A 17,987-nucleotide genomic window follows, 5' to 3' on the forward strand; every position below is an offset into this window, starting at 1 on the left:
AATAAATTTTTATAATATATTATAAATAGCTAGATATTTAAAATCTTATTAAAACTAATAAACTTTTCTCTTATCGCTTTATTAATTATAAAATATATCTTAAAAAAAAAAATTTATTATCGAAAAGAGCTTATAAGCTCTTTAGAGATTAGATATTAGTTATAAAGAAATATATCGATAAAATATTAGAAAAAAACTATATTAAATTAAGTATTTTTCTTTATATAGTATTTATTCTAATTATAAAGAAACTCGATAAGAAATTTAGATTATATATAAACTATAAAGTTTTTAACGTATTTATTATCTCTAATTAAAATACTTTTTTATTAATTAAAAAGATATCTATTAAATTATACGCGATAAGAATATATAGTAAATTCGATATTATAATCGCTTTTAACGAAATTAGAATAAAAAAGAATTATAAGAAAAAAATTGTATTTCTTACTCGATATAGCTTATTCGAATATATAATAATACCTTTCGAGTTATATAATACCTTTATTACTTTTTAAATATTTATTAATAATATCTTACGCGAATATTTAAATATATTCTATATTATCTATTTAGATAATATTTTTATCTATAATAATATTAAAGATAAATATATTTAATATATAAAAAAGATATTAGAGAAATTTTAATAAGCTAGCTTCTATTTTAATATTAATAAATATAATTTTTATATTATTAGAATTAAATATCTAGAATTAATTATTATAATAAAAGAAGTAAAAATAAATATAAAGAAAATTAAGATTATTACTTAATAAAAAAAATCTAGATATATTAAAAATATATAAGTATTTCTAAAATTCGCTAATTTCTATCGAAAGTTTATTATAAGATATTCTAAAATCGCTATATCTTTAATAAATCTTATTTATATTTAATAGAAGAAAGACTTCGTCTATTTATAAGCTTAAGAATACTCTAAATAACTCGCTTTTAAAATATTTAAGAAAGCTTTTACTACTATCTCTATACTTACTTATTTTAATTTAAATAAAAAAACTTAATTAAAAATAAATATATTTAATTTTATAATTATTATTATTCTATCGTAAAAAAATAAAAATAAAATATTTAAATTTATAATATTTCTTTTTAAAAAGATATCTTCTATAAAATATAATTATAATATTTATAATAAGAAATTTATAATTATAATATAAGTTTTTAAGAAATAATATTCTAAGCTAGTTAATACCTCTATCGAGAACTTTATTAAAGTTATTTTAAATTATAAAAATTTATAGTACTTTATATTTTTTAAATAATTTAACTTTTATTAAATAAAATAAACGAAGTTTCTTTTTAAATTTAATTTTTATATTATTTATCGCTTAAAAAAATAAAGTATTAAATCTAATAATCTTATTTAATAAATAGAAGATTTATTTAAAAATAAGAATAACGATTATATTCGTTATTAATATTATATAATTCTTAAAAATAATAATCTTAATAAAGATATTAAGAATATTATATATCTTATTATTATATTTCTAGATAATATAAGAAAAAGTATTATCTCTCTAATTATAATATTATATAAATTTAGCGAATAAGATAATATTAATAATAAGAAGTCTAATAAAGAATTACTATTAAGAGTCTTAATAGAGACTTTTTAAGAGAAATTTATAGAAAAATCGAGAGAAGTCTCTATTATTAATACTTCTAAATTATTATATTAAATAAAAAATATTTATAATTATAATAATATTATTTAAGAAATTATTTAATTAAAGATATCTAAATAAAGAAAGTTATTATTTAAAATAATTAAGAATAATCTTAAGCTAGAATTAAGTAATTATTATCTTTATAATAGATTATTATATATTAATAATAGATTATATATATTAGATATTCTCGAATTATAAATTAAGATTATTAGAGATATTTATAACTTTTTATTTAAAGGCTATATTAATAGATTATTAATCTATAATAGATTAAGTAGATATTATTATTAATTAAGAATAATAAATTTTATTATCTACTATATTAAGAGTTATTATATTTATAAGAGATTTAAAACTTATAAAAAGAGTAAATAAGATCTTTTTAAATCTCTTTTTATTCTCGAATAATATTAGTAAGATATTTTTATTAACTTTATTATATTATTATCTATCTATTTTAGATATAAATACTTTTATTAATATATTATAATAATTATAGATAGACTTAATAAGAAGAAGAAATTTATTTTTTTAAACTTCTTAAAAGTAAAGATAGTAGTTTAAATTTTTATTAAATTTATATAACGAGAGAAAGAATATCTATTTACTATTATCTCGAATTAAAATATTTAATTTATAATATATTTCTAGAGAAGACTATATAAAAGAATTAAAATTAAATCTAAATTCTTTATTATATTCTATTTCGAAATTAATAAATAAATAGAAAATATTAACGCTATTTTAAAGTAATATCTTAGAGTTTATATTAATTATAATTAAGATAATTAAATAAATCTATTATTAATAGTAGAGTTCGAAGCTAATTTCGATAAAAACATCTTATTGAATATATTATTATTTCTTTTTATTAAAAAATATATTTCTTACTTAAGAATAGAATTCTTTATTTTTTAAAATTAATTCGCTAATTAAAGAGTAAAAAGAGATATTAAATTAGTTAATAGATTTATTAAAAAGATAGATATTATAAAAAATTATTTAAAAAGTTAATTTAAATAATTATAAACTTTATAAAAGAAGTAAACTAATTATTATTAACTTTTAATATTAAAATTTAAAGTCGAAGATATAATTATATTTAATAGAAGAAATATTAAAATTATACGTTTTAATAAATTATTAGATTATAAGAATTTTAAATTATTTAAAATTATTAAAGCTTTAAATAATTTCGCTTACGAGTTAGAACTCTCTACTTTTATAAATAATATTTACTCTATCTTTTATTTATAGCTATTATATCTTAATAATAGCGATTTACTATTAAAATAGATCGAGTCTTCGCTATCTTTTATCGATATTAATAAAAAAAAAATTTATAATATTAAAGAAATAGTTTAATTTAAATTAAATAAATAAAAAAATAATTCTTTAACTAGTAAGAGAGAATATCTAATATATAAAATTAGATATAGAGACTCTAAGATCGAGGAAAATTTATTCTAATAACTATTTACGAATATAGTAGAATATTTAAATCTAATAGTAAACTTCTGTCAGGACCAGCATAGAGGTACGTCATATGGGTGAGGTAGAATAGGATAATAAGGCTACCGAACTATGTAGGTAGGAAGGAGGCATGATATAGTAGGAGATGCCTCCTGCCAAGGCCCGCTAGCCATAGGGCTGAGTGGTGTGTCAAGGGTACGCTCGTAACACTACCCCCCCCTCTCAATAGCCATGGCCCCCATGGCTGGTAGACCGGAGATGCACGCCTATTGCTTGCCCTGTTTCTCCAAACATCCATAGCCCCTGCCGGCTTTGACTGGAGAAGATTTGCCGAGGTATAGCGGTAGCAGTCGAACATCGGATGGTTTCAATTCGTTCAAAAACACCATGTCCGAGGTTTTGCCGGATCGCATGCTGGTCTTGACTGTTCCATGCCTGCCATGCCTGCCATGTCCTTCAGAGATCCTGGAGATATTGGCCATATCTTGCCTGCGTGCCAGCAAGATTCTCCGAGTTCTTCTCCTTGCCCAGTCTGCTTGTCATAGTCCTCCACTTTTTTCGCCTTCAACACCTACTGGCAGCCTGGCCTGGGAGCTTCACTGTAGATTGCTCTTGCCATCAAGTCCTTCGGTAGAATTGAAGAAAATCCAACGCATGCATGTGTTATGAAACCCCCCTCAACACCTGTTGGCAGCCTGGCCTGGGAGCTTCACTGTAGATTTGCCCTGTGTCTCCCATGCTCTTGCCATCAAAAATCCATCCTCCATTCCATCCTTTGTCTTTGTTGATTCGTAGGTTTGGTAGGTAGGTAGGTGATAAGAATCGAATGTGTTGATGTTGAATGCCATTTGGTAGCAGGCTCACTATGTGTGTTGTCGACATGCTCAGTGAAGAGGTCGATATGTGTCGTTTCGGGGCTGTTCCCGTCGCCATTGTAGCAGGCTCACTGTGGTGTGGGGGGGTGTTTGTGACGATTTCTTTCTACTATCAATTCGCTAGTCGTACGAATGGTCCCAATGCCTTGTTTATCCCTCGCCTACTGTTCTGGCGAGGCCGTTCCGCTGTCCCGTTAGGTGCTCTTTGGAATCGAGTTACCCGTATGGTGGGCTTCCCCAGGGATACGATGTCTCATCCATTTAAGGCGTCTTGACAAAGCCCCTGCCAGCGCGTTTCTTTTTGTATTCGTCCGCTAATCCGAATGAAAGGGGGTAGGTCTTTGGTAGCTGTTTTAGTTACTCTGCTATCCTCGAGTGTGTAACTGAGAACTCAGTCACATCTTGTCCGTTTAAGTTTCTCTTCGCCGGGGGGGGTACGAAGGAGCCTTATTATAATGTCAGGACCAGCATAGAGGTACGTCATATGGGTGAGGTAGAACGAGGATAATAAGGCTACCGAACTATGTAGGTGGGAAGGAGGCATGATATAGTAGGAGATGCCTCCTGCCAAGGCCCGCTAGCCATAGGGCTGAGTGGTGTGTCAAGGGTACGCTCGTAACAACTTCTACTATTATTATCTCGAGGTTATTAACTCTTATTTATTATTTAAAAGACTTTTAGAATAATCTTCTCTATTAGTGCTACTAATTTATAATAATTATATTAACTTATAAGAAGATTTTAAATCTATTATAAAAGGGAAGTGATACACGTACACCCCCTTTTGATACATGTACACCCCCTCAAATCCGATTAGCTTCCGCGCGGCCGCTAGCCGCATAAGGTATAAACCCCGCACATAGCCGAAAAGAGGTGAGGCTACACGAGGCGGGCAGCGAGGTAGTCGACAGCGAGGTGGACGTGGTACGCCAGCCTACATGCAGGGTAACGAGACCATATTTGATACCTTTCAGCTGTAGGAAGGCCAGGTGGCCAATAGATAGTGGATATTCGAGTACGATAGGCGTATTTCTAGTAGCAACGAGAGAGGGTAGCCAGCCAATCAGCTATCGCCATAGAAGGACAATCTAAAAACCTCACCATTCGACGATTTGAAACCGTCTGATCTTTTAGACTTTATCAGGAGAGGTCTGGGAAGGCTTGCCTTGCTACCATCAAGAGTCTAGGCAATATTCCCTAGGAAGCTATGTGTGGGGTTTATACCTTATGCGGCTAGCGGCCGCGCGGAAGCTAATCGGATTTGGAGGGGGTGTACATATATCAAAAGGGGGTGTACGTGTATTACAAGCCTTATAAAATACTAAGTTACTATATCTAAGAATATTACTTTATATATATCTAGATATACTTTTTATAAGATCGATATCTATTATATAGTAATTATCGCTAAAGCTTTAAATTAAAGAGAGAGATAATATTACGATTTTAATAATCTTATTTATATTATAATTTAATTAAGCTTAACGTATAAAGGCCTTTTAATCTTTCTATCTTATTAAAACTTATACTTTCTCTTTATACTATAATATAGAGTTATTATATATATTATTAAGTCTCTAATAAAATATTATAAAATTAAATCTATTTTTTTATTTTTATTTTTTATTTTAAAGCTTTTTTTCTTTATTATATAAAATATTATAATTTATTAAATAAAATGTTATATTTTTTAAAAATATCTATAATTTATAGATATTATAAATGTTTTTTTTTAAAATAAATTTAGTAACTTAATTATTAATTATATTTTTATTATATATAAAAGATTTATAATAAATTTATAAATAATTCGAAAAATTCGAGATATTTCTATGAAAATTTGAAAATTTGAAATTTATAAATACTTTGAAATCTTCGTTATAACTCTATAATTATCTTTAAATTCTTAAAATAATTCTATTATTAATTTAAAAATTTTAAGACTTTAAAAGATAATTCGAAATTTTCGAGATAATTATATTATTATTAATTTGAATTTTTCGTAATAACTCTATTATTAATTCGAAATTTTCGCGATAATTCTATTATTATTAACTCGAAATATTCGAGACTTTAAAAGATAATTCGAAACTTTCGCGATAGTTCTATAATTAATTCGAAATTTTCGCGATAATTCTATTATTATTAATTCGAAATATTCGAGACTTTAAAAGATAATTCGAAATTTTCGCGATAATTCTATAATTAACTTAAAATAATCTTTAAAATACTTTAAAATTTTCGTAATAATTCTATTATTAATTTGAAATTTTCGAGACTTTAAAAGATAATTCGAAATTTTCGCGATAATTTTTTAATTAACTTAAAAAAATCTTTAAAAAACTTTAAAATTTTTAAAAATTTTTTTAACAAAAATTTTAAAAATTTTAAAAAAAACACACACCCTTTTTTTTTTTTGGGTGGCTTAAAAAAAAAATCCCCCCCCCCCCCCCCCCCGTAATTAAAAAAAAAAAAAATAAATATTTTTTAGATTGCTGGGGTGTAAAGATGCTGGACCAGCATCTTGATTTGTCACATGACACGTGACGTCAGGTCAGACCTGCTCGGTCATTTGACAGTCATATATAGTCAAATGACCGCACTGCAAAGGGTTTGTAGTAAGGTGAAGCGTGAGATTCGAGGGAAACGGTACCTAGAATTCAGAGGTGTTTAGGGCTGAAAGGGAGTACCACTAGTGATATCTTACGGAGCTAAGAATAGATCACGCTAAGCTTCCATCTACTAATGTACGCCTGTCTTTGTTAGCTCTATATCTTTAATATACGGTTAGCGCTGTCATCTGTCAGGTAAATTTGTAGTAAGGTGAAGCGTGAGATTCGAGGGAAACGGTATAAGTCAGAGGTGTTTAGGGCTGAAAGGGAGTACCACTAGTGATATCTTACGGAGCTAAGTATAGATCACGCTAAGCTTCTATCTACTAATGTAAGCCTGTCTTCAAGTTTGTTAGCTCTATATCTTTCATATACGGTTAGCGCTGTCATCTGTCAGGTCAAACAGCCTGTCACCGTATGACCGTCAGATTATGTCATAGGGGTCAAATGTCAGTCATTACGCATCCCTAAGTAATGCTGGTGCTGTGCAGACTGTAGAGTAAAGTACGAGTAAGGTATCTTAGTCAAGATGTAATTTAATTCGGTAGCGCCGCCCTCAACATCTTGGCATTCAGCCTTATCACGACATCATCTCTAAAGGCTTCTATTCAACAAATGACGACGCCGACTAATGGCCCACATCTCCTTACAGCTCATCCATGCCTAACATCTCTCAGAATTAGCATAGCTTCAGAAATTATTCCTAGATTGCATTGCTTTAGAGCTTGCCTTCCTCCCTTAAGACATGGGGCTACCTCCGACTCTAAGTGATCATACCAGTCACGCGTTGAATAGAGAGATCCAGCTACACACACTGATCTTCGCTCCGTCTTCTCCGTTCCACAAACCTACCCACTACTATTCTAACTCTTCATTTTACCAAGCTGCACAGCAGTGAGCACACTGCAAACGAATCGAGAGCACCATGAGCCAAGCAATTCCAGAACCCATACCTGACCTCGGCGCCGGAAGCGCAGGCAAGGCAGCAGAACCACATCCAGGAGGTCGAATCAAGCATGGAAGTTTGGTCCAGCTCCTCCGCCTGGTGGCCTTCACATCATGGCTCAATGCTTGTATTTTCACCATACATTTTAGCCAGATCCTTGGCTGGCCTCTCTACCTCGTCAACAAGGACTACTACTATGCTTACATGGCCCTTACCAAGCAATCTTTTGGACTAGTCGCTACCACAACAACTGCCTGGTTCAGTCCGACGGTCATAAGAGTCAGTGGGGACAAGAGCGTCCGGGGGCAGTTGCTGCAGACAAAGGATGGACGACTCGAGACTCGCTTCCCAGAAAGATTGGTCATGATTGCAAATCATCAAATCTACACTGAGTGGCTATACCTTTGGTGGGTGGCATATACGAGCAACATGCATGGTCATGTCTACATCATCCTTAAAGAGTCCCTGAAATACATTCCATTCATCGGTCCTGGAATGATGTTCTACGGCTTCATCTTCATGGCACGTAATTGGGCAAAGGATAAGACGCGGCTACATCATCGATTACAGAAGCTCGTCAAGGGGCGCCATGGTGGTCCGATGTCAGGAGTATCAGGGATGGGATCTCTTGATCCGATGTGGTTAATAATCTTTCCTGAAGGAACCAATCTCTCGGCGAATACTAGGAACCAAAGCCAGAAATGGGCTGATAAGCAAGGAATCAAGATTCTTGAACATTCATTGTTACCAAGGAGCACAGGCTTGCTATACTGCTTGCAGGAACTGAAGGGTACAGTTGACTGGGTGTATGACTGTACTTTGGCGTATGAGGGCATACCGTAAGTTATACATCTCTTATTCGTCGCAGGTATTGACCATCTACCAGCCGCGGAAGCTTCGGCCAAGATATATTCACACTTCGCTCGACCTACTTCCAAGGTCGGCCGCCAAAGTCTGTCAATATGTACTGGAGGCGAATTCCTGTTTCCTCGATCCCTCTTAATGATTCCCAGAAGTTCGAGCTATGGCTTAGAAATCAATGGCAGGAGAAAGAAAACTTTTTGGAGTACTTCGCCCAAAATGGTCGCTTTCCTGCAGATGATGGCCACGACTCGGAAGGAGAGCCTGCCACCAACGGCAACTCCGGTGCCCAGGTCCTGAAAGGGGCAGGCTTCATTGAAACTGAAGTGAAACTGGCGCATTGGTATGAAGTCGGACAGATCTTCGTAGTGCTGGCTGCTTTTGCTCTTGTTTCCAACGTTCTGGCGAAGCTTTGGAACATGGTTCTTTATGGTAGTCTAGTCGGTCATGGGTGAAGGAAAGCGTTAGCAGCTCTGTCGCAGGAGTCTCTAGTTGAGTTTCTGTGCTGAGACTCTTGAAAGAGACGGAGTTCAGGTTGGTATGTGCGTCCGGATGTTGTCACCTTTCTCCTTGGCAATGATTCAATTCCAACCGGCGGCATTACTTCGGGATGGGCTAGCCTCAAATGGATTAGCCAGATCCTTCCGGATCTTTGTTCACCCGTTGCGGGCTTGGAACCTTTCGCAACACTTTCGCCCTTGTTCATCATCGGTCGTGTCATTGCTTCCTGCAGACCCTCAACTTCACAGAAACCTCAAATGAATCGTCGGAGTTGCAAGTTCTATACCGTGCAACTGCGCCAGCCTCTACATGCGACGAGCTCGAACAGCGTTGATCAACCATCGTCCAGGGACGGCTGGTCCTACCTTTCACCTTACTTACGCTTCACTAACGCACTATGGCACCCTTTCTGAATGGATACGGTAAAGGCGGAAATCGTCATCTACCAACAGAGCCCGCCACGACCGACGTCCGCTTCTCCGACATACCTTCCGCACTCGATATCCAAGTCTCAGGCGGCGATGCCGAGGAGGCCGTCGAGATCAGTCTCGAGGATTTGCTCGACGATCCAACAGAACTATGCACACTTCTAGAAAATGAAAATGCGGAAAAGCGGGTGTGGATGATAATTGCTCTGGCGTACGCGAGGCAAGGGAAGATCGATCTTGCAATCGACATTCTACACAAGGGCTTGAATTCTCTATCGAGGGGAAGTCCGAAGGAGAAGCTAGCCCCGCTCAGCCTGCTTTGCTGGATGTTCTTGGGCAAAAGTCGGCAGGCACCGAGAGTGTTACCTGATGGTCAAGCGGCATCAGAGGTGAAGACAAAGGACCTCTGGCTCCAGTCCGCGACCGCTATCATGAACGATGCATCTCGAATCAACCCGGCTTTCCCTCCGCTCTATCTCGCGCGTGGTGTTCTCTACCTCCTCCGCGCCTCCTTGCAACCTCCCTCGAAGCCCGTTGCGCCTGGCTCGATGGATCATTCAGAGCGGATGGAATCGTTGAGGCAAGCACTCAAGTGCTTTGAGGATGCAGCGCGAGTGTCGCAAGGGAGAAATATGATGGCGGTCTTGGGTACGGCAAGAGCACAATTCTCGATGGGACGATATGCGGAAGCTTTGAAGGGCTACCAGGAGGTTCTTTCAAAAATGCCACATCTTCATGACCCTGATCCTCGGATTGGCGTTGGATGCTGCCTTTGGCAATTGGGATATCAGGAAGAGGCGCGGGAGTCATGGGAAAGAGCCTTAGAGATCAATCCCGACTCGAAGATTGCTACCCTCCTGGTCGGTCTCTATTATCTCAACGACAGCTCAAACTACGCTACGAAGGATCCCGCTTTTGCTCCAATCTACAAGAAAGCCATGACCGAGTACACTCAGAGAGCTTTCAAATTAGACAAAGAACTGCCCCTCACATGCGCGACATTTGGTGGTTACTTCCTACTCAGGAGGGCATGGCCTACTGTCGAGACATTGGCGCGAAAAGCAATCGAGTTGACTGATGTCAACGCCATCGCCAGTGACGGTTGGTATCTTCTTGCGAGGAAAGAGCACTCACAAGAGAATCCAGACTACTCAAAGGTTAACGATTTCTACAGTAGAGCTGATGCTGCAAGAGGCGGCGGCGACAAGGGCTATGTACCAGCAAGACTTGGGCTCGCTCAGGTACAGGTATTGCAGCAAGATGTTGATGGGGCAAAATTCCGATTGGAGAAGGTCATACAGGCTTCGAAGAGCACTGAGGCAATGATGCTTCTTGGAGCCTTGTATGCTGAGGATGTTTTTGCAAATCAAGTGACAACTGGTGTGAAGGAAGACAAGTCTGCGGAGGTCAAGAAAGCAGTCGCGTTCCTTGAAGCTGTGCGCATAGCTTGGAAAGATCCCTCAAAAAAGCTATATCCCGACCTGTCAGTACTCGTCTATCTCGCTCGCTTGTACGAAGTCGACCACCCAGATAAGGCAATGCAATGCTTGCAGCAGGTTGAGAAGCTGAGCATCGAGGATCTATCGGATAAGAAGGACATGCTCAAGGATGCAGAACTCGACGAGGCCACGATGACAAAGCTTCGCGAAGAACTGCCTCCACAATTGCTCAACAACCTTGGGTGCTTTCAGTACCAGAGCGAGAAGCACGACTTGGCCAGAGACCTTTTCCAGACAGCATTGAATTCTCTTGTCAAGTTCGGAGAGAGAGACGAGACTATCGACACAGATGCCCTGGTCACAACCATCAGTTATAACCTGGCGCGGACATACGAAGCCGCTGGCTTACTTGACGATGCAAAACAGGTATACGAGGGACTGTTGGCACGTCACCAAGACTATACTGATGCTCGAACGCGACTCGCTTACATCGAATTGCGCCTGAACCCAACAGAGGATGGGCCAAAGGCCATATCTGCATTAAATGAGACAGACGGCTCAGATCTCGAAGTACGAGCGCTTCTGGGGTGGTATCTCAGCAGATCAAAGAAGCACGCTACCAACGTTGCCGAAGACCAAGAGCAACGGCACTACAAGCACACTTTGCAACTTTACGAGAAGCATGATCGGTACTCGTTGACTGGCATGGGTAACGCGTACGCTAAATATGCCCGCGAGATGCGGAGAACGACAGACAAGGAGAGGGAAAAGCGAAGTGCCGAATACCTCAAAGCTGTTGGATACTATGATAAGGCGCTACAACTAGATCACAGAAATGCTTATGCTGCGCAGGGCATTGGTATAGCTCTGATCGAAGATAAGAAAGACCTCGGCTCCGCTCTTCATATCTTTACAAAGATTCGAGACACCGTGCGCGACTCCAGTGTCTTCATCAATCTTGGTCATGTCTATTGCGAGCTGAAGCAGTACGTCAAGTCGATTGAGAGCGTGAGTCTTCCTTCTCTTTCTGCATTGTGTCTGGTGAGCTCACACCTAGCGTCTAGTACGAAACCGCCCTCCACAGAGATCGCGCCTCGGATCCTCAAGTCCTTGCTTGCCTCGGCCGCGTATGGCTTCTCAAAGGCAAACAAGACAAGTCTACCTCAGCCATGAAATCCTCCCTCGACTATTCCCGCCGTGCTCTGGCCATCGCCACTTCGCAAATCCATTTCAAGTTCAACATTGCCTTCGTGCAAATCCAACTCGCTCAGCTAATTTACACCCTCCCCGAGTCTCAACGCACCCTCGCTGAAGTTCAAGCTGCTTCGGAAGGTCTCGATGACGCCATTGAATCATTCACTGAAATCGCGCAAGCGAAAAATCCTCCTTACCCTAAGCACGACATCGAGCAACGAGCTAACATGGGAAGAAACACTATGCGCAGACAGCTTGAGCGCGCCATTCAATCTCAGCGTGAGTACGAAGAAAAGAATGCGGCACGCCTACAGGAAGCACGCGAGTCGCGCGAAGCAGAGATGAAGCGCCGTGAGGAAGAGCGGAAGAGAGCTGAAGAGATCGCTGCTGAGGAAAAGAAGAAGATCCAAGACGAGCGTAACAAGATGCTCGCACTAAACCGCGAGCTCGTCGAGAAGCGCGCCGAAGAAGAGCGACGGAAAGAAGAACTTGAATACACCACCGACTCAGAGACAGGCGAGCGCGTCAAGCGGAAGAAAAAGCCAAGAGGTGCTGGTGGCAAACGCAAGAAGAAGGGCGAAGACTCGGATACGGAGACTGAAGGTGATGGCCCGAGGAGGAGGAGAAAGGGCGCTAAGGGCACAGAAGATGAGACTAGTGGCATCACCAGTATGGATGACAATGGCCCGAGAACAAAAAAGAAGAGGAAGTTGGCCCGCAAGGGAGGCAAGGAAGACAAATTCAAGAGTAGCGAAATGGTCCTTGACAGCGACGAGGATGACGACGTTGCACCAGCTGCAACTAACGGTGGAGGCAAGACAAGTGATCCTGAAGAGGACGCCGAGATGGAAGATGCTAGACCCGCCATTGAGGCTGCAACTGGAGGAGAAGACGACGACGAAGACGAAGAAGAAGCCGTATCCCGCCCCCGCAAGAAATCCGTCCGCCGCATCGATGAGAGCGACGAGGAGGAAGAGGACGACGACGAGGACGACGAGGGGGAGGATGAAGATACAGCACCTCCGCCCATGACTACCGCAGAGAAAGCAGCCGCCGAGGAACAAGGCGAAGATGTCTCGATGGTGGATCAGAAAGTCACGGCGGCGGGCGGCGGCAACGATGTCGAAGTTTCAGGGCAAGCCGGTGGCGTTTATCCCGGCGTGACCGGAGGTGGAGAAGCGGGTGCGTAAGAGCGTCCTATAGAATCGTCGGAGGTGGTGATGAAAGAGCGGGCGATAAGGACGTTTGTAATATAGTCAGGCTATGTAGCTCTTTCCACTAATAGATGGCTTGCATATCATACAGTCCGTTCCTCTCTCTCTCTCTCTCTTCGAAAAGAAGAGGACCGAGATAGGTCCATCCATCCATCCATCCATCTAACTTACTTCCTTACACTACAATCCCAAATCCGTCACCCCCTCTCTCCCTACCCAACCACCATTCACACCGCACCGCACTGCACCCCTTTCCATAACTCAATCCCCCTCTCGAAACCATATACCTGTGCGTCTATGTGCATGCATATTGCATGTCAAAAACAGCCAGCAAACAAACACCCGAAACGATCGCGCGTCCAGTCAAAAGGTCAGACTTAAACTCGTCCATATCCTCATGAATATGGATATTGTAATCAACCTTCCCTCACCCGTGTCCCCCGGAAGTCAGCCTCCTCATTCATTCCTCATTCCTCATTCCTCATTTATTCCTCATTCCTCATTTCTCATTCCTCATTCCTCATTCCTCACTTTATTATCCCTATCCTTATCCTATCATTATCCTTATCCTTTAGCCGCGCTTGCTCGTATATGTGTGCGACGACGCCAACGACCGTTGGAAGTGTAAATTGATTTAGACTTTGAAACTGCCCCGGCCGGGTGTGGCTGGCTGGTTGGCGGGCTTCGTGTTGGTGGGTTCGTGTTGCGGTGCCTGCGGGAAGCACTACATACGAGCGGGTGTGGTTGGGACTGGGTGTGTGTTTGTAAAATAAAGAGGGGCGTGAGAAAGGCGATAGACTGGGTACGTACTGTACGGAACGGCGTGGACCAAAAAGATAGAGCTTTTTTTTGATTTTTTTGATTTTTTGGTTTTTATTTTCATTGGGCTACAGAAGTATGATGATACATGGATTTCACCTCTGCCTCGAGCTCGAGCTTTGCATCTACCTTTACCTGTAGAGTACCGCCGCCCTTGCCATCTGCCCTCCATATTCTCTGGTAGCCATGATGTTTCGAAATGTCAGCGTCGGCCAGCAACGACAACTTTCGTGGGGAATGACCATCTGGTAGATAATACAAATAACTCATATGTCGAAGATGGTCAGACCTGGTAGACCTTTTAGAAATTTCATTATTCGATCGAATGGGCGTTCATTCCCTCCTCTCCGGCACAATCGAGAAACATACATTAGAACATAAGTCGTAGATTTCGTGAAGACTTTTGGATTTTATTGCAGGCAGTAGATGTATGCATGCAGGTGATAGATGTACATAGGTAGATAGACTTAAGGGTTGCGCACGGCGGTCGTGTGCGGCGGCTGAATGACGTTGTAGCTTCCTCTGCTACCTCTGGCATTAAGGCTCGATGCGGAGCTCCCAGAACGCATTCGCCTGCCAGCTGCAGGTTGGAATGGCGGCGGCATAGATGGATCCTGGGCTGGAAGACTGACGTCTGAGATGGCTCTGTCCCGGGATACTGGAAGCAGTGGCACGGGCTCTTCGGCGGTCTTGACTTTGGAGAGCATGATGTTTTGAGCGGCGTCTTTTGCCAAATTAGGGCTACGGCGACGTTGAGCCATCAGTGTCTGTTGGCTTTCTGAGGGAGAGTCTGACAGGTTCAAAAAGGTTGAGTTGTCGGTGAGTTGGTCGACGGCAGGATCAATTCTTTCGCGGCTGTTCTTGCTGGACATCAATTCTGGCAAGCTACCGACGGAGCCAGCGTTGCGGGGGCGGCGCGCATTAGATGCAGCTTGCGTACACCAGAAGCTTTCTTGGGAGTTACTTTTGCTGATCAGCGACCGGCTGCTGCGCGGAGAGTTGCTGATCGTTGAACCGTCAATGCGGCCGACGTTGTGGAGATGGAACGTCGCATCTTGGGGGTAATCAGTGGTGTATATCTGGTGATATAGGTCGTCTTGGACCGTCTGAGATTCGAAATCATTGGCCACTACGTAAGTTGGCCGGCACCATTCCTTACAGTTCCCGGCGGAGAATCTTGTAGCCAATGCCGATTCCGTAGCCTCATCTGGGGTAACAGCTTCTGGGATACTGCTGAATGATGATTCGGTAGAGCCCGCCGACGGAGGGTCCAGACTTGATGGGAACGTCTGTACAGGCAGGAGTGAAGGTGGTGAGCTTGAGTATACAGAAGAGGATCGTTTGGCTGCATGCCTGCTGGGAGAGGGCGAGGCAGGTTGGGGCTTCCTGTTTGGAGATGCGGATGCCGTATCAACGGCGGCGGTCTGGATGTCATCGACAGTGGGTGCAGTGATATCGTCCTCATGGATTGAGGAACGATGCCAATCGAAATGTGAATCCCCTTCAGCCCCGAGGGCATAGGAACAGTTGATGGCGTCTGACGCGATGTCCCAAAATGCCTCCATGTCATTGGGCCCGACGGAGATGTGTCGTGAGAGACGTGGCCGCGCGGGTATATCGTCAAGTGGGTCCTCAATAGAAGGTTCTGATGTCTTAGCCGGCGCCATGCTATGCCTTTGCAGCAAGTCGAAGACATCCGCTTCCACCGGCAGCAACCTGGTTGACCATCCACTTGGACTCTCTTCAGCCGGAGGCATGGGATGTGCCCACCCGCTTTGCAAATGTTCGGCCGCCGGAACGCTATTGCGAAGACCGGAGTTGAAACTCACAGGGCGCTGAGTGCAAGCTAAAAACGAGCTTCTCTTTTCATCAGTTTCATCATCCTCCTCGACTGGCGTGAGCTCGGTTTTGACCATTGAGAACGGCACCTGTCGATTCCAATCTGCACAGTCGTCTGTTGTTACAGCGTGCGGTGATGCGAGATCGTAGATTCCATCGTTCCAGGTACCTATAGGATAGTCCGAAGGCTCAGGGGACCCGATGGAATTTTGCGGTTCGAACATCGTATCAAATGGTGATTCATGATGGAATGTGAAAAAGTCGGGTGTCAAGTGACGGGATGGTGATACCGGTGAGCTTTGGGCTGTATGGCATGCAGCACTTGGCTGGGAGAAGTTATCTGATGACCGTGAATACTCGAAGGCCCTCACAGGAGATGTTGCGTCATAGGGGCTGTCCTGTGTGCGATCCTGAATTCTTGATGTACGAAAGGAAGGCAAGCCGGCGGTGCCATCTCGTGGCTGTGACGGGGAATCGGGTAAAAGAGCATCCCGCGGTAAGTCTTCTCGCTGTATGTCCTTGGCCTTGATACCTCTCAGTCCTGGTTGGGATGCCTGCGAGGCACGAAGAGCAAAAAACTCCGAAACAAGATCATTGGGGTTTGCTCTTTCCAGCTGTTGAACGTGGTGAGGTTGAGTGTGGGTCACGTGGTGGAAGTTGAATGGCTCGGATATGTTCAGTCGTAGGGCAGCGTTTGCTAGGCCTGTCAGCGGTAGTCTGGCGGGTCAACTGTCCAAAGAAACTTACGGTCACCGGTTGAAGGTGTCCTGCTGTGCATGAAATCTGGAGAAGGTGGTTGGTCTAGGACATGGTGCACACGAGCTTCCTTGCTTTCTTCCACCCAATCCAGCGTGCGTAGCGAGGTCAATTCGTGTTTGCTGTTTTGGCGTTTCAGAAATCTTGACCCCTTCGCCATCCATGCCTTGGGGGTGAAGCTATCCAAAGCATCTCCTCTTGTATGTGTGCTTCCTCCTGCGACTGATCGTCTATCGACTGAGGTGCGAGGCGTGCGTCTGTCAATTGACGTTGAGACTGGTGAAAGATCATCTCTGTCTTGGGGTCGGGAGTAATTCGGAGCAGACGAGTTGCTTCTTGAGCGAAGTTGCAGCGACGGACGTCTTGCGCCTTCTGTCTTTGCTCGCTGGTGATGCGCTGGCTGAAGCATGGTTGTGAATGGTCTCCTGCCCAGGTCTTGGATACCTTTATGATCCACAACCCTCCAGTCGAGCCGGCTGCCCTCTGTCGAGTCGGCAGCAGTCCCCTTGAACTCGAACATGGCTTGGTTTCAGAGGATGTGGTGTCACCACCGGGCTCATATGTAATCGAAAGGCGTCGAGGTGCGCAGTGATGTTGGCATGGCACGACCAACGGGGGAAAGGTCAAGGCTCTGAGGGAGGCTTTTGGGAATGCAAAGAAACAGTGAGAGGCCGTTAGAAGAATAAAAATTGGGAGTTTGTCTGGCGTGTTATGGTTCGGTCGTGGTATTTTAGCGGGCGACTATTGCCGAGACCGTCGAAAGCCCACGAACGCGACAGGGAGGTGGCTGTCGCTAATGCAACCTTGAGCGCACTAGCTGGGGGCACGACAGGGCCGGTCGGTGGGTTGGGCCAGGGTGGGAGCAGGAACCAACGCGATTGATCAGTTAAAAGTTCAGCTAGTAATGAATGGTACGGTACTGATCAGCAAGGCGATGACAGGGGTTGCCACGGATTCCAGCCGTCCCACTGAAAGTCGTTTGAGAAAGTGGTATGCGTTTTGTTTTGAAGATGATGGTGGGGAAGGAAATGGGATTGCGAAAGGGATTGCGAAATGTGTGTAGGATTGCGGACTGGTCAACGGCGCGGGTCGAGATGCCCTGTGTGGCGAGGCTTCTCGTGGTGGCGAAGAAAATCGAAAGCCTTCCCGAGTTTCTCGGAAAGCCTCAAACCTCCTGTCTCAAACGTTCGTGCGGCGTAGAACTGTAATTATTATTGTCAGCGTTATCATCAGAAAACGCGACGATTTTAGAAAAGAATAGGTACTGTAGGATGCAAGGTGCAAGTCCTGGAAACTGGAAGAAATTATAACAATTATAACAACGCGCTACCAC

The 17,987-nt window shown here is 41.8% G+C and overlaps 3 protein-coding genes across 3 annotated transcripts; 2 read left to right on the forward strand and 1 right to left on the reverse strand.

The window, feature by feature from the left end:
• Window positions 1-7,582: 7,582 nt before the first annotated feature.
• On the forward strand, window positions 7,583-8,919 carry HO133_000530 (uncharacterized protein; the record flags this gene model as incomplete). Its single annotated transcript, XM_037291469.1, has 2 exons — window positions 7,583-8,442; window positions 8,490-8,919. The coding sequence occupies 2 exons, from the start codon at window positions 7,583-7,585 to the stop codon at window positions 8,917-8,919; spliced, it is 1,290 nt and encodes a 429-aa protein (XP_037152904.1).
• Window positions 8,920-9,362: 443 nt separating this feature from the next.
• On the forward strand, window positions 9,363-13,216 carry HO133_000531 (uncharacterized protein; the record flags this gene model as incomplete). Its single annotated transcript, XM_037291470.1, has 2 exons — window positions 9,363-11,840; window positions 11,897-13,216. The coding sequence occupies 2 exons, from the start codon at window positions 9,363-9,365 to the stop codon at window positions 13,214-13,216; spliced, it is 3,798 nt and encodes a 1,265-aa protein (XP_037152905.1).
• A 1,310-nt stretch (window positions 13,217-14,526) lies between these two features.
• Window positions 14,527-17,174, reverse strand: HO133_000532 (uncharacterized protein; the record flags this gene model as incomplete). The annotated part of the gene is made up of 2 exons (XM_037291471.1): window positions 14,527-16,595; window positions 16,646-17,174. The coding sequence occupies 2 exons, from the start codon at window positions 17,172-17,174 to the stop codon at window positions 14,527-14,529; spliced, it is 2,598 nt and encodes an 865-aa protein (XP_037152906.1).
• Window positions 17,175-17,987: the final 813 nt, after the last annotated feature.

The sequence above is a fragment of the Letharia lupina genome (genome assembly GCF_014066315.1).
Source record: "Letharia lupina isolate WasteWater1 chromosome Unknown contig_10, whole genome shotgun sequence".
NCBI lineage: Eukaryota > Fungi > Ascomycota > Lecanoromycetes > Lecanorales > Parmeliaceae > Letharia > Letharia lupina.